Below are 16,486 nucleotides of genomic sequence, written 5' to 3'. Positions count from 1 at the left end.
AGGATGGACACTTTAAATAACCACAAAGAGTTTATAGAGTTTAATTAGGTGAAGTGAGCAGCAGGGACTTCAACATAAAACACACGCCATGGTTTTTAAACTGATAACTTTTTTTATTTTGTATTATTTCATTTACTTATTTATTATTATAAATATTAATGTATTAATATAAATATTTTGTATTTTTATGAGCTACAAAACATTATACACAAATAAAGAGAAGGGACTTAAAAATCCTTATAACAAAAAATGCACATTGTTTTCATTTTGTGAAAATAAAAATGAAATCTTAATGAAATCTTAAGTAAATAGGTAAAACCTAAACACCAAAGTATAGTTCACATTTTGCACTACTTTCTCATTTGCATGTTGATTGTAAAAATAAATGTTTTTTGGACAGTTAAAAGAGTATAAAACTGTTTATTCTTCCGTTTGGTGTAATTTACTGAGACGTACTCGTTAAATTCTACTCAGAGGAAAACTTACCAATATTTATATATTAGTATTAGTATTATGCTTTCTGACTCTGAATGGTGATGCGTCACACGTGTGCATAAACACAGTCTGACTCTCTGTATGTCGACCCTATGGGACCGTTTACTAAATGCATTTAGCTCGTCTGACTAATCGTAGCCTTTAAGAATCTTTGCTTAAACATTGGTTTCACAAACACACAGCAGACTATTCGAATATGTCTGCAACTGCAAAACCGTACGAGTAAGACAACAATACAAATAGACGTGATGTTTTATCTCTTTAGTAATTCATATTTACAAAGCAGGAAAACAAAGCCAGTGGTGTCCTGGAAGTGGAAAAAAGGTTAATTAAATGTGGGTGGCAGTAATTTAATTAGGTTAGAACATACAAAGCATAAAAACTGAGTCTGTGTGCATCTCATTAGGGTCTCTGTGCAGCTAAAGGACATTAAGGAAAGAGCCTTAAAGGCTAAGAATAGTACGTCAGACTAAAGCCACGTATGAAAGCTCCCACAGGGTGAGAGATGCGTTCATGTTTGTCTGTTTCTTTGTAAATGAGAAATGCAGGAGTCGAAGAACTACAACACGCTTTGGCAAAAATGTGTAATGTATAATAAATATGTTAAAACATCCACATACACTTTTATGACTTTATTTGGAGCTTAACAGGGGTGATGAGGATTCAGTTTGTTAAATAGAACAACATCTGACAGACGGGAGAAACAGAAAGAAAAACTTTTAACGATTAATAACAGAAATAAAAAGTAACTGTCAACAACATACAGTACCAGTGAAAAGTTTGGACACACCTTCTCATTCAATGGTTTTTCTTTATTTTTTTTTCTACATTGTAGATTAACATTGAAGACATCCAAACTATGAAGGAACACTTATGGAATTATGTGGTAAACAAACAAATGCTCAACAAAGCAGAATATGTTTTATATTTTACATTCTTCAATGTAGTTGAATGAGAAGGTGTGTCCAAACTTTTGACTGGTGCTGTATTCTTACTGATTAACTCCCAAACTCCTGTTATAATCCTCTTCCGCATTTCTGTACTTTATTATTAATTATTATCATTCACATTCAGATGAGCTCTCAAAACAATGGATGAGATTAAAAAACAAATATGGGGTTGTTCTGGCTTTTAAACCAGGCACACATTGATAAGAGAATTAGAGACAACATTAAATCTGACCTGTTGCTGTTTATGCATGAACTGATCTCTGTATTTACCTCATGAGAATTGACTTAAATATCGCTGTCATTTGAATAAAGTTTAGTATTCAAAAACAGAACAAATCCAACTTGTGTTTGAAGACGTACGTGTTGACAAAATAAGACTCAAAACAAATCAAACAAATATCCCCAAAATATCATCAATGCATTTAAAATGATGACATTTCTACACTGAAATGCTTACATATAAATGTATAAAAAAATGTCTTCAGAGAATGTTAGCCTTCCAGTAGCCTAGAATGTATATATGTACGATCTGTTAAACTTTAAAGAGTTTGTTTTGCAATTCAGTTAAAAATGCTTATTAGTTTTCTAGTTATGAGAAGATCCTTTCCTGTTTGTTACAGTTAGCTTAGCTTAGCATAAAGACTGGAATGGAGGGAAGCTGAAGCCTGTCTGAAGGCCAGCCTGGTATCTGGTGAAGACGTCAGAGAGACAATAAATAGTTCAGCACATAAGTCTTCTGAAAACCACGACTTACAACATGTTCGTGAAAGACCTGTGGAGGTGTTGGTTGGGGAGTCAGGCTAGATCTTTCTCCCTACTTCCAGTCATTATGCTAAGCTAAGCCAACTGTCTCCTGGCCGTATGTTTAGTGTACAAACATGAAAGCGGCGTTATTGTTTTTATCTTACTGTCAGCAAGAAAGTGAATAAGCATATTTCCCAAAATGTGGAGGGGCTTCTTTAAATAAAAGGGTTCAACGTTTTTTGTGGTTTTTTTAGAAGCATTTACACTCGAAGCATTTTTCTTTTTTTTTTACCAAACATAAATGTCACGTTTAATCTTTTTTTAAACTAAATTAATCTGGAGTTTCGCCCACATTTATTTTGCACTTCATTTGATAAAAGTTGTCTTTACCTGTCGCCATTTTCCTAAGAGTGCTCGATCGGAACTGAGCATGCTCAGCTCTCAACAGAGATGAGAAGGAAGAAACTTCCATCATCAGCTTCTCAAAAAAACAATGTGTTTAACTCTTTACTCAAATTAGAAACAATATCAATCAATATAAAATAAGCATTATCTACGTGTTGCTGCAGAGTTGTGGTCTTAAACATGCATCCACTTTGAACATGTTCCTCTGATGATCCAACGATCAACCAAAGAAGACTTCAGGTTTAGATCTCCGTTCAACAGCTCCAAGATTTAAAAAACATTTTAGAGGAAAAGACGACCTCTTGAAAAGACATTTGTTTGTCTGTGTCCTCACACTTGGTAGAAGACAACGGTGAGATCAAAGATTAAATGGAAGATTCAGAATTCTTCTCCAAGCAGTCGGCTCGTCCAACAACCAAAGATTAATCCCTGAGATTATCCTCATGAACGTTTCTCTGATGCTTCTGTGTGTTAACAACAGACAGACCAAACTCAGAGGACAGGTTGTTACTGTCACTCATCATGAAAACACTCGCTGCTCTTTGTGAAGTCAGGGTTTCTTCTCCACCTGTTCGATGAACCAATCACAGGGCCCGATGTCCAGCTTCAGCTGATCCATCACCCACGGGTCCTTCTCTGCCCCCTCGATGAACTCCTCCAGAGAGATCCGACCTACACAATTCAGAAGAGAAACAAGAGGGACACACATCAGACATAAGAGCAGAAGACTTAAGAAAAGAGCTGGATGTTTAATGTCGACGACGTATGAATGTGTATTTTAATAAACTTGTAACTTACTGTCGTTGTTCTTGTCCACCAGATCAAATATTCGGTCGCAAATATCTTCGATATTCCCCGCGATGCTCGGATCATGGTGCTTCTTTATCGCGTAGATGATCTGAGCAGATGAAAAAAAGACTAATTTAATTTCAAATGTTTGAGATCTAAAGCAGCAACATTTCTAAAACACACAATCTTATTTTTCTGTTGTTGTTCTGACACCTGCTCTGTTCTTCATTTACTTACACTTACACTTGTTATTTCACGTGAGAGATTCCTGTGGTTGACTTTTTGTTGTTAAGCTATTCTCACTGGTTTTGGTGGGATTTAAGATAAGATAAGATAAAATAAGATAATCCTTTATTGGTCCCGCAGCGGGGAAATTTGCAGGATTACAGCAGCGTAGAGTAAAGTGCACACAAGAGACATAGTAAAAGAAAGACAAGATAAAATAAAAATGAAATAAAAAAAAAAAGTATTATAAATAAGCAATAAAAAACAGTAAAATCCACAATAATTGAAATATTATATGTACAGACAGAATAACTATTAAAGCTATAATTGCACGTTGAATTTGTATTGCACAGGTTTTTAGTGTCATGTGGTCTGCTGGGAGCAGAGGTCTCCCTGCACTCCTGAGGACCTCAGTCTCCTCAGCAGATACAGTCTGCTGTGTGTGAGTGGTGGTTTGTGGTTCTGTTTGCTTGTGTTGCCAGTCCACTGTCAAACAAATCTGATCAAACCACACTTTATGGATAATGAGACGTGGAAATGACAGAATGTGGACCATATTGTCATAAATACATTTTCTTGTTAGAGCAAAAAGTATTCTAATCATTCTAATTCATTCTTGCAAAATATTCAATTCATTTTTAATCCTAAATAAAAATGATGGAATACTTACTTTGACAATGTGTCTCACTTCCTGTCTGTCCAAACAGCCGTTTCCGTCTCTGTCATAAACTTTAAAGGACCACCTCAGTTTGTCCTCCAGCTTCCCTCGAAGAACCAGATGCACCGCCGCCACGTACTCCATGAAGTCCAAGTTACCGTCCTGAGAGGCAAACAGGACGCGCTGCCTTCAACAAAGACTCATAATAACAGACAAACACTGAACACATCACTAACACTGTTACATTACCTGATTTGTGTCAAAGGACCGAAACAGGTTTTCCATGTACGCGGACTCTTCTTCTGTGGAGGTGCTGTTGATCCCAAAGATTCTCTTGAATTCGTGTAGGTGCAGGTTTCCACTCGGACATTCACTCGCAAACTTACGGTAGAGTTCCTGGATGTGTTGGAGGGTCACTTCCTTATCGCCGCTGCTCTGACCTTGACCCATGATTTCAGATGCAAGGAAGCTAAATAATAGCTTGAATCAATAAAAACACACAGAGAAGTTGTCGTTCAGAATCATCACTTCTCGAGCCATGAATCCGTGCCTTGAGCCCCTCCAGCAGACCGCCCACTGTCGGCTATTTAAAGGTGACCTTATGGACAAATCCAATTGACTTTTCAGCAATCTTTTTTACAAATCCCTCTTGAGAATGTCTTCAATATTTGTACATCCATAAAAAAGCTGAAAAAGTCACTCCACGTAGCTCTGAAGAAAATGATCCTAACTGTTGAGCATTTATGCATTTGCTTGTAAGCACCATCTCTTCGTCCTCTTTGGCAGCTAACAGAGCAAAGATCCCCCCGAAGACAAAAGTCCACCGCCGAGCTCTCAGCGGGATTAAAAGACGTGTGATGTCAAAGCCCGAGTGTGGTCGTCTTAAATCTATCCACTAATTCTCTGTATGAGCACACAAACACCAACCTGACCTAAAGGATGCATGACGAGGAAATAATCAGAGACTCTGATCAATGCTGCTACCGATAATCACACAAAAGACCCTCAAAAGCAGTTTTGAGCACAAACAGTAAATCTGAATGATATCAGCAAAACTTTAGGTTGTAGATCTTCATTTTGTGAGTTTCTCAAATGTTCTTAATTGTAACAGAATAATATTAAAACATAAACAATATTTTTGTGGCTGAAGGAAGAAGATTATTAACAACAAGTTTGATAAGAAAAAAGGCTCATGGGCGTGTGGGCGTGGCCTTTCTACTTATCTTCATAATCATTCCTCAGAAATTCAATGAATAGCCAAACGTGTAAAGGGTCTCCTCAAGAAGATCCTCATTGTTTTATAAAGTGTAAATGTTAATTCATCTTTCATCCTTTCATGTCAAATTCGTAAACAGTGTGTGGATCAGAAGCCCTTGAGGATTAAAAATATGAAAAGTAATTTTAGTTTACCTCTTGTTCATTCATGTACTATACATATGTACACTTTAGAGGAACTTTACTTTATGGCGAGTATTCAAATTTCATGTTACTTTATATTTTTACTTTACTATAATTCTGAGGGACATATTGTACTTTTAACTCCAACACATTATTTACAGCTCCTTTCAGATAGTGATTTTAAAAACAAAACATGCGATCACTTTAAAGCATATTTCTTATGATAGAAGTTAAATAGTAAACAGTAACATACAACTTACACATGAATTCATTTACGACAATTTAACGGCTCATTTTCTGCACAAGTACTTTTACTTTGATAGTCAGCACCACAGATTTAGTCTGAAACACGGTTTTTAATTTCTTTAAAAAACCACTTTTATTTGTGTTTAAAGACATTTTAGTTTGTATAAATCTCTATATTTACATGTTAACTCTTTTAGCTTTCAGACTTTTAGCTTATTTCTTTGTCTTTGTGTTGTAAATGGTTTCTGTTTCATTGTAAAGCACTTTGTGAAGGTGTTTTCTCCTCTCATCTACTTACCTTCTCAATACATTCCTCCCTCTGCCCAACCTTGTTCAAACCTATCCATACTCGCTATAACTACCTTTCTCTCTTCTCCACGTACCGTCCAGGGCTTGTAATAGTCTCACGTAACACAGCTCTGGAGACGAGTCCCACTTAGTCTCCTCTTTCTGTTATTTCTGTATCAGAACAACCAAACCCAACAACTCCATTCTTCTACGTTCAGACCCGTCCCTCATGTCTTGGTCACTTTAGGCGATATGGACAAAGTGCTTTTCTCTACTCACACAAATAAGATCAGATTGCAGACAAACTAAGCCCAGACTTAACATTAAAGCCTCTGAGGATTTAGTCTTAAGCTCCTGTGTGAAGGATTTGTACATTTCTGACTTGGCTGACACCAAGTGGCAGAATCACAAAAGACATTGAAAGACACTGAAAGCAATTCAAAAAAATACAGCATGAAGTTTGTATCAAAAAAGTTTTTAATAACAAAATAAATGCACATCAGAAACCACCTCTTCACACTTATAGGGTTCTTTGTATCATATAACCAAATGGAAATGGAAACATTGCAGAAATATATCGGTGGATTAAATATTCCAAACATTAGTCTGAACATCTCTGCTTTCAGACATTTCACTCACGTTGCAGAAATGTTTTAGTGCTCAGATGGCCCCAGTAAGAGAAAATAATGGGCAACGACAAATAATATAAAGAATAAAGATGATACTTTGGCGATGCAATCTCACAAAGCTGCACAAACACATTGAATACAACAATTGGTCCAAGGATTGTGTCAAATGTGATTTGGTTACTCTACCAACCCAGCACCAAATATCACGATTTAGAGACGAGCTGAACAGACAGATATTCCCCTCTGGTGGTGGTGGAGACCAAAAACAGAGCTAAAAGGAAAGAGAATCACTTGAATCAAGTTGTAGTTATGTGTTTACTCCATGTCTGCTATGAAAAGGCAACTAAAGTAGGCTGCAAATTAGTTTACGCAAAAAATATAATGCTATTTTTAACCCTCTGCATCGACAAGTATTCTACCAATATATATAATAAATATCAAACATAAATGAATATGTACACAATATTTAATTTTACTGTATTTAACAATAAAAGTTATTTGTGAGCATGAGGTGTCCTTAGATAGAGACATCAGCTGAAGGCCTTTACAGACCAGTCCACACAGGAAGGACTTGGACCTTTGGACCAGCGGTCAAAATCACAGCAGAACTGCAGCCGTGACAAAGTTCACTGAGCTCCGTCTTCAAGTCACAGGAAGCTCGACGTGGAGACTCAGGTAAAGCAACACCTCTGTGTCGGCCTCAAACAAAACCCACTGGAGTCAGAGGTCACGGTAACTTCCCACAGTTCTGGATGACCCAACCGGAGGCGTTGACGTCCAACTTCAGCTGGTTCATGACCCACTCGTCCTTCTGAGCGCCCTCCATGAACTCAGACAAGGTGATCTGACCTGTGAGGGACAAAGACACAGAATACACCTTTAACAGCAGTGAAATCACCTGCTGCTAAACATTTAAACACACACATCACCAAACATGTTGATGAAAAGCCACATGAATTCATACTCGTAACTATGTTCTGAAAACTGTAGGTCTTCATCAGGGCTGATAACAAACAGACAATATATCTATATAGCAACCAATGAGAGGCAATCACATGACCCAGATAATAATATGTTCGGACAAATTGAAAATAATGAAAACATGATATATCATGAGATGGCATTTCACAGAGACAAGTTTTGTGTAAATCATACAATGAGAATATACGGATGAGTATTACAGCCAGCCAAAGAATCTAACAAAGTTTATTTTTTGTGCTTATTTTTGACGTATTTTAGTCCAGTATATATATATATACAAAATGTATTTACCAAGAATAAAGTTTTAATGTTGAGAATAAAGTTGAAATTTAAGAATAATTTAAAAATGTTGGAAATAAGGTTGAAATGTTGAGCAAAAAGTTAAAATACCATTTTGGGAAAATAAACAAATGCTGAGAATGAATCTGGAATTTTAGAGACAAAATGAAAATATTAGTGTCGTCACATCTTTTCCCCCCAAAGAGCAGCTGTCACGTCCTCCATCCATGATGTTCCTCCTACTTTTATCTGTTTACTCTCTCAGACTCAGACTAACTGTTTCTTTACTTTACTGATTTAATAGAAGATTCTCGTAACGTTCAACTAGTCCCATTCGATTTTGTGGAAAGACGCTGAAACACAGACCATAAAATAAACGTGACGCTTGTTATATTTTCTGATGTACACTTTGATCTTTCTTACCGTCATGATTCTGGTCCACCAGATCAAAGATCCTGTCACAGATTTCAGACGGCGACATGCCGACTTCACTCGTCTGGAGTTTGATTTTGTAAAGAATCTGAGAGAGAAACAAAAAGAGTGTTAAACAGACACTACAGGAGAGTAAGGTAAAAAAAGAATAGATATCACCATTAAACTTCCCCAGTTTATTACTCACACTAAGGCAATTCTTTTTTGTATTATGAGGTTTTTGAAAAGTTATGTTTAAATATCGAAATTAGTTGGTATCCTTTTAAATATGTGTGATAATTTGCAAACATTTCCAGAACATAAATCTGCACATTGGATAAAACCAGGTTCAAAATTCTTGATTCATTTTGTTGATATATTAGAGTCAAATGTTTGTTACAGAGGGAATGTAGGATCTCTCTTTGTATCAGAAAATACTGTCAGCAGCCATAAAAAATCAATTTTCTCCATGTTTTTAGTCATAAATGTTGTATAAATCAGACTATGAATGATATGTGAACAAACCCCTCTGTAGAAACCTTCAGAATATAGAGAGGAATGAAACTGTAAAGTTTGGTGTATGTAAGAGCTACTGAAGTGGAGATTTATGGATCAGAGTCTGAGAAAAAACTCATTTAGAGAAAACGTCCTTTAAAGATATGTTTAGTTAAATTACATACATGTTGAAGACTCTACAGGTGAATAGGGTAAAAAAAATTAACTAATAGATATCAACATGAAACTTCACCAGATGATTACTGACATTAAGATGATTATTTTTTGTATTACAAGTTTTCTGAAATCTTATATTTAAATATGTAAATTAGTCATTATCTAATGGTAACTTTGGTGAATTTAGGAGAAATCTACAGACGCAAAGTAATAAAATATATGTTTTCTTTCCATTAGTCTGAAAGATACTGTGTATGGAAGAAAAATAGACTCAAATCTCTAAATCGTAAATGTTTTTGCCTGTAGTATCTCCTCTTGTTTTATTTACTGCACCTTTTACTTCTGTACAACATACAGTGTTTGATACTTTAATGTGACTCGAAGCTTAAATGAAAATCAAAATAAATGAAAAAGATAAATGTAGAATACTAATATTGTAGTTATACATCAATCCTAATTAGGAATAACACACTCTGCTTTTGGATTACTGTAACACATACAAACTAATCTCAGAGAGTGCAGAAAACAGTTCACCTGGACGGAGGTCTAAATTTATGTCTCCGGGTTTAGAGGCTTAATGTAAAGCAGAGCAAAGATGTTCACTTCAGGAATAGCCCTCTCAGAGACCATCTAACACCCTGTGAAGCTGCAGGGACACCGCCGTAATCTGCCCTCAGAGGATTTGTGTTACGAAACCTGGTTGTCATTTACAATTTTCACACATCATCAGCTGATAAAATGGCCTAAAATAGATAATAAAGAACAAACAGATGATATATATATATATATAAACATCTCTTTCTCACCCGTATGATCCGCTTCACCTCCTGCCTGTCCAACTTCCCGTTCCCGTCCTTGTCGTACATCTTGAAGGACCATTTGAGCCGATCCTCCAGGTTTCCCCTCAGGATCAGGTGAAGCGCCGCCACGTACTCGATGAAATCAAGCGTGTTGTCCTGCAAGCAAATAATGCATAAGTGCATAACAAGTTAATTTAGTGCAGCAACTTTCATAGGATACGGTTCAGAAAGTGGAAACAATCAACAACACAGATTAAAAACACACAAAATCACAAACAGCAGGCGACACAAGGTGACACAACGACCAGTTTGAATAAGTCTTTAACATTGTTGGAGACACCACAACGAAGGTCCTCTGACCAGTAAGCCCTGGTCAGAGGACCTTAGTGACTTACTGGTGAGAAAGAGATGAAGATGCAGAGCTCAACATGTGAAAACAAAACCTTAAAGTGAACCCTGAACTTGATGGGAAGCCCATGTAAATAAAAGCCTTCACACCAGAACTGAAACTCTATTTCTGTGATGAGAACCGTCTCTGTTTCGCACCTGATTGGTGTCAAAGGAGCGGAATATGGTCTCGATGTAGACGGACTCCTCTGCAGAGCTGCTCGCCACCCCGAAGATCCTCTTGAACTCGTGCAGGTGCAGGGCGCCGCTCGGACACTCCTTCATGAAGGCGATGCACAGCTCCTGAATCTGAGCCAGGTCCATCTCCTCACTGTGGCTCTCCTCCTGCCCCATGGCCTCCTGGTTACTCTGATAAATAACAAGAAAAAGGGAATAAAAACGATGTGTTTGTTTGAGTGAGAGTAGTCTGCAGGTCAGTAAAGCATCTGCTCCCACACTGCAACCAAACCAAAGAGCTTTGCTGCAGAGTCCAGCTCTCTGAGCAGCTCCTAATCTTATTAACTCGTTAATCACTTGATCTTCAGGCAGAGAAAGTCGGAAAAATCTGGCAATACTGTTTTCACCGAGCGCCAAACACAGGGATGACTGTGATATCTAGTTAATGACAGAGCAGATAGAGTCGATTAAACAAAGCAGGCTGTTAGAAGCATGTCAACTATCAGTGTGATTATATGGTAATGAGGGGGCGTTTCCATATATTCATATTTCTTTAAAGGAGAAATATGAATCTATTTATATTCCTGTGGCAATAAAGTAGACATTCCTGTAAAGTGTAAAACGCTTAAACGTATTTTTTTGTTTTGTTTTTATTAATGCCGTCTATTAGATTCATTCTCACAGAGTTTTTGAGTAAAACGTTGAGTAAATGTCTGACTTAACATCGGTGTGAGATATTAACATGCTGATTAAACGCAAATCACCTCATTGTGTTGGTTATGAGGAGAACATCAAAAGATGGCTTGGTGATTAGTGCATAACAAGTAGTAAAAGACATAATAAAAAAAAAAGAACATGTGAAATTTTACAATAAAATAACAAAATATGACAAACAAACAAACAAACAAACAGATAAGAGTATGTTAAAACAAGTACGTTATTAAAGTGTCAAGTGTATATTAAGAGAGAACAGTTGGTTAAAGTGGTCAAAGCCGTCTTGGTGAGTTGATAACGGCTTTTACTGTCACTTCACTCTAGTTAGTTCATAAATTCACGATTAGAAGTTGGTGTGAATTTACATTTGGAATATTATTTGACACCCTCGTGGATGAGATTGGTGGGACTGAAGTACTTATGTTTGCAAAGCTGCCGGCTCCAGACCAAAAACAATCAGTTTGGCCCCTTTTGACCCAAATTATGCACATTTATATTTAGAATATGCACCATGTGAAATGTAAACAAAACACAATCTGAAACACAGGAAAGTTGCATTCAGCTGAGAGTCACCAGTTAAACACTGAACACATCTATGTGATGCCGACCGATGATTTCATTTGAAGTCATTAAGTTGTTCTAGTTATTCACATAACGCCACAGTTAGTTGATTGACTTATTGATCACCACAGCGCCTACGCTATGTCATAGCCACAGATTACATAAGAAGTGGACGTAGTCATGGTGACGTCACCCATTGGTTTGTGTTTTGAAGCGAGTGACGTAGAGACGGCGTATACGTCTCTGGTGTGGACCTGTCAATCAGTGTGTAGCCCCGCCCTAAAGCATCCCCTGCTTTATGGTCTGTTTGACTCTAAATGGAGCATCATTTACTAAATGAACATCATGCTGTATTGAAGAAGACTTGAAACTAGAGATTGAGACCATAAACTCATGTTTACAATGTTTACTGAGGGAATAAATCAAGAGAGAAGTAGAGTCATTTTCTCATAGACTTCTATACAACCAGAGGAGTCGCCCCCTGGTGGACAGCAGAGAATGCAGCTTTAACACATGAAGCTTTGACTTCACTCGGCAGAACCAGAGGTTACAGTCTGGTCTTAGCGCACTAATGTTAGCTAGCTAAACTATTGAGTTGAAGTTTGCCTCTACTGTTGGAGTCTTTGATCAGCTATCGGTCTGATGACGTATAAGATGCAGGTGAGGAGATGAGTGGGGCAGTCAGGTGACGGGGAAAGGAAGGAGGGCACCTGGTGGATGGATGGGAAATGCCCATGAAGAATAGTGAATGTAGCTGATCCAGCAGGACAGAAAGACAAAATAAAAAGAAATCTTGATTTTGCACAGTTGGTTATCCAGCCTCAATCCAGAGGCCTTTTTCTTTTACAAGTTACAAATAAATGACTGGTGTCATCAGTTATGTAAACCACATGATCTTGTTTTTAATATTACAAGTTATCAATAACACATTGCATTAAAGAAACAGACCTTCAACCTCTTCATAGGCAATGTTTTTTCTTTATTTCCTAAGAAAAAACCTACTGACGTTATAAAGACATATAACTTGATGAATATTCCTGCAGGTTAATTCCTTTTGAACAACAAACCGTGGCTCATTTTCATTGCTGCAACTCTTCTGAATGGAGAGACGAGCTGAGGTCAGAACGGAGAGCAGCCTGTGAGCAGATCTTCATCAAGAGTCTAACCGACACCAGTGGAAGCAAAAACAAATCTAAATAAACACGATAATGATAAGGATGCTTAAAATGTACAAATAGTTTATTAAAGAATTGTGACGTGCTGAGCAGCAGGACATTTGAGTTGAAACATTCACTGTTTCTAATAAACCTCAGGTTTCTTTGGCATTTGTGTATTTTACTGTTACTTATCAGATTACGTACTTGTGTGAAAGGCTATAAAATCAATTTCCAATCAATAACATTAATCTCATCTCGGCTCATTTAAAAAATGAAATGGGTTTAGAAAAATACATTTCAAACAAACCTTCATAATTATATGTACAAACATTTACTGTACCAACGCTGTGACTGTGTGCATTACAGGTGATCTGGTGAGAGTTAAAGTGAGGGGAAGATGTTTTCATTTTTCACATTTATGTTAATTAAAAGAATAGCACCTAAAAAAATAGATAAAATAGAAGAATATTTGTTTATGGCAGGGTTTGTTACAAGAGAGGCTCCACACGGCCCTGAGACTCACTCCTCATCCTCAGAACACAGAAAACACTGTGAAACAAAAAATTTGTGATTTCACTTAGAAAAATAAAAAACAGTAAAATGAAAAATGGTCTCAGAGTCTTTTATAATGAAATATTGGGTTGAGATAAATTCTCCAAATGAAACAAAAAATTTGTGATTTCACTTAGAAAACTAAAAAAATTGAAAAATTCAGAGTCTTTTAATGATGCTCAAACATATAATCATAAATATATTAAACTAGACTCAAACATATAATCATAAATATATTAAACTAGACTCATCATTGCGCTCATTGATTAGCTGCAGTTTGTCTGAGGGTCGTTGAGTGGAAGCCTGGTGAGAAAATAAAGGATTACAGGTATTTATCTCTCACACTGTAAAGTCAGGGGGTTCATTAGATCTTTGCATAACAAGAAACACGTACTGAACTGTGTGAGCTAAGTCTGGCTTTACAAGATCCCATTAACAGCATTGAGACATACAAGCTATATAAGCTATATATATATATACTGTATATATATATATAGGCTCTGTTAACAAGATGAAAATGACTCCAGTACGATGAGGAAATGACATACATAACAGCCATCATCCCAAAATGATATTTTAAATGCAAACTTTGAAAATGTGTTCAGTCTTATAACTATTCATTGGAAAAGCCTGGTGTCACGCTTTCAGAAATACACAAAGCCACATTGTTGACACGTAAAATAACTGGTTAGGTTTAGGCAACAAAACTACTTTTAAGTTGAGAAAAAAGATCATGGTTTGTGTTAAGATAATAACATAACAATTTAAGGAAATAACTTAATCAAACAACGTCACGTAACAACTTAATGTAACAATTTAAGGTATCGAATATAACATAACATAACAACATAAGTTATGCACGTATTTCAATTATAATAACTCAGAATGCAGACATGACCACAAGCCTCCTGGGTGAACGTCCTGTGTTTGTTCCGTCCTCACACAGACTTTGTTGCTCTTCATAACAACCCACCTCACTTCCTTCTTCAGCCACTAGAGGTCTCCAAAGACAAACTATCAAACTAATACCTTCTTATCCGCACCTGGCTGATGCGTTTTTCTTGCTAACATGTCTTTACACTACAGTTATCAACCAATCACAACTTAGCAAAGAAAGGTCAAGCTAACTTAACAGATGGATGTCTTTACTTTAGAGTCCAGAACGGAGACATTAAAGCCAGTACATGTGCCTCCGCCCTTCAGCAGTTAGATCGGGTTGTCCACTAATCAGAAGATTGGCGCTTCTATCCTAGCGCTGGTCATTTTTTCTAAATGTATTTCAAACTTCAACCCCAAGATGCTGAACACCGTGAATGTTGACATAAAGCTCTTTGATTGGTCGGAAGACGGGGAAGGAGCTTCAGTAGTGTCTGCTGTTTAATAAACAACTCATATAACTCTTCATACAAATACAGTCTGTGTTGTTTTTCCAGCTATAATGGCCCACACATCCTCTAAAATGGGTATCAACACAGTACTTATTAAAATAAAAGTAGGATATGTTAAGTATTTCAATGAAGGGAAACATGACAGAAATGGATAAGTCATACTGGTCCTTATTTTCAACACAAATAGGAGGCCTGGAAAATGTTGGGATTATACACAAAAAGTGAGAATGATGCTCAGAATGGAGAGTCAGACCAGAATAACGCGACTAAAACACTGTTTATTATAGGAAATACAGCGTTAACAACACAGTTATCTTAGATAGATAGATAGATAGATAGATAGATAGATAGATAGATAGATAGATAGATAGATAGATAGATAGATAGATAGATAGATAGATAGATAGATAGATAGATAGATAGATAGATAGATAGATAGATAGATAGATAGATGAATGGATTTCAGGAAAGATTTATTGATCCCAGGTTATTCCACCGTCATCCCTTTAACCAAACCCAAGCAGCGGTACAGTGTGTTACACTTTTACACTTGCTCTTGGCTTCATAGGACAACGAGGCCACAACAGAGGCATCCTGAAATCTCATTCAGAGGTAATCAAAGATATATATATACATAGAGAGAGACTGAGCTCATAGAGATGCTAAAACTTCCAGTTGGTGAGGTGTATCGGCCCAGAACAGAAGAAGAGTCATCCATGGGGGCTGCTGTCCAAGAGCTTCTGCCTCCACTTATCGACTGGGACGAGAAAATAATTCCTTCTCCATCCCATTCAGGCTCGTCTCCACGGCCATCGACAGAGGGAGATCGCATGAGGAAGGCTCATAAATTGATGACAAGCTGCTGGATTACAGCCACCAGGAATACGCCGTTTTCCATTTGTTTCTAGACGATGCCGAACTGGGCCAGATCACTCAGCTCCATGTCACCAAACGCCTCCCAGGGGCACACCACCTCGGCGTCTGCAGGAGAGGAACCAAAGGTCAATGGATCTCACCTTCATCGACTACTTGTTGCTTATCAGTTAGTGCTTTGATTGATATTTACCTCCAAGGCCATCCATCCCTGGGACATCATCGAATCTGAGAAAAAAGACAGAGACTCCATTATCCTACAGTTGTTAAAACCCTTTGCGGTGGAGTTGTGTTTTATTTTTATTTTCCACACTCACCCCTTCTGTCCAGCTTTGGGAGCTTTGCTCTTGAACTGCCTGGTCTCCTTCTGCTTGAACTTGGGTGGAGCGGGCTTTGAGCCTCCGGGTGCTGATGCTGCTGCGTTCATTTCTATTAAAAACAGCAAAGTTTCATTAAAAAAACTGAGTACATTATAAATTGCCTCCACACATCGAGCACTTTACCATTTCAAACTCAACCATTTTTTTATGTCTAATTTCACAGCATGTATTTAAAACAACGTGACATTATTTCTCTCTTGAGATGTGTTGAACTTCATCAAAGTAGTTCCTACATTTAAGAACTAAATGCATGATGTTGTGCCAGCTGAGAGCCTCACCTGCGAGTTGGTTTTCTGGGAGTTTGGATCGGTGAAAAAAGAAGCTGTC

The 16,486-nt window shown here is 37.2% G+C and overlaps 3 protein-coding genes across 3 annotated transcripts; all 3 read right to left on the bottom strand.

Annotated features, from left to right (window-relative positions):
- Window positions 1-3,144: 3,144 nt before the first annotated feature.
- LOC129109009 (guanylyl cyclase-activating protein 2-like) lies at window positions 3,145-4,716 on the bottom strand. Its single transcript, XM_054620919.1, has 4 exons — window positions 4,516-4,716; window positions 4,279-4,428; window positions 3,393-3,492; window positions 3,145-3,266 (listed from the first exon to the last, which is right to left on the bottom strand). Exons 1-4 carry the CDS (start codon window positions 4,714-4,716, stop codon window positions 3,145-3,147), a joined length of 573 nt encoding a protein of 190 aa, XP_054476894.1.
- A 2,838-nt stretch (window positions 4,717-7,554) lies between these two features.
- Window positions 7,555-10,711, bottom strand: LOC129109018 (guanylyl cyclase-activating protein 2-like). The gene is made up of 4 exons (XM_054620931.1): window positions 10,517-10,711; window positions 9,977-10,126; window positions 8,511-8,607; window positions 7,555-7,676 (listed from the first exon to the last, which is right to left on the bottom strand). The coding sequence occupies exons 1-4, from the start codon at window positions 10,709-10,711 to the stop codon at window positions 7,555-7,557; spliced, it is 564 nt and encodes a 187-aa protein (XP_054476906.1).
- A 5,099-nt stretch (window positions 10,712-15,810) lies between these two features.
- On the bottom strand, window positions 15,811-16,206 carry LOC129109025 (retinal cone rhodopsin-sensitive cGMP 3',5'-cyclic phosphodiesterase subunit gamma-like). The gene is made up of 3 exons (XM_054620944.1): window positions 16,097-16,206; window positions 15,973-16,007; window positions 15,811-15,887 (listed from the first exon to the last, which is right to left on the bottom strand). Exons 1-3 carry the CDS (start codon window positions 16,204-16,206, stop codon window positions 15,811-15,813), a joined length of 222 nt encoding a protein of 73 aa, XP_054476919.1.
- Window positions 16,207-16,486: the final 280 nt, after the last annotated feature.

The sequence above is a fragment of the Anoplopoma fimbria genome, chromosome 2, assembly GCF_027596085.1.
Source record: "Anoplopoma fimbria isolate UVic2021 breed Golden Eagle Sablefish chromosome 2, Afim_UVic_2022, whole genome shotgun sequence".
NCBI classification, from domain to species: domain Eukaryota; kingdom Metazoa; phylum Chordata; class Actinopteri; order Perciformes; family Anoplopomatidae; genus Anoplopoma; species Anoplopoma fimbria.
The sequence above is the reverse complement of the archived record's forward strand: the minus strand, read 5'-3'. Positions and strand labels throughout refer to the sequence as shown.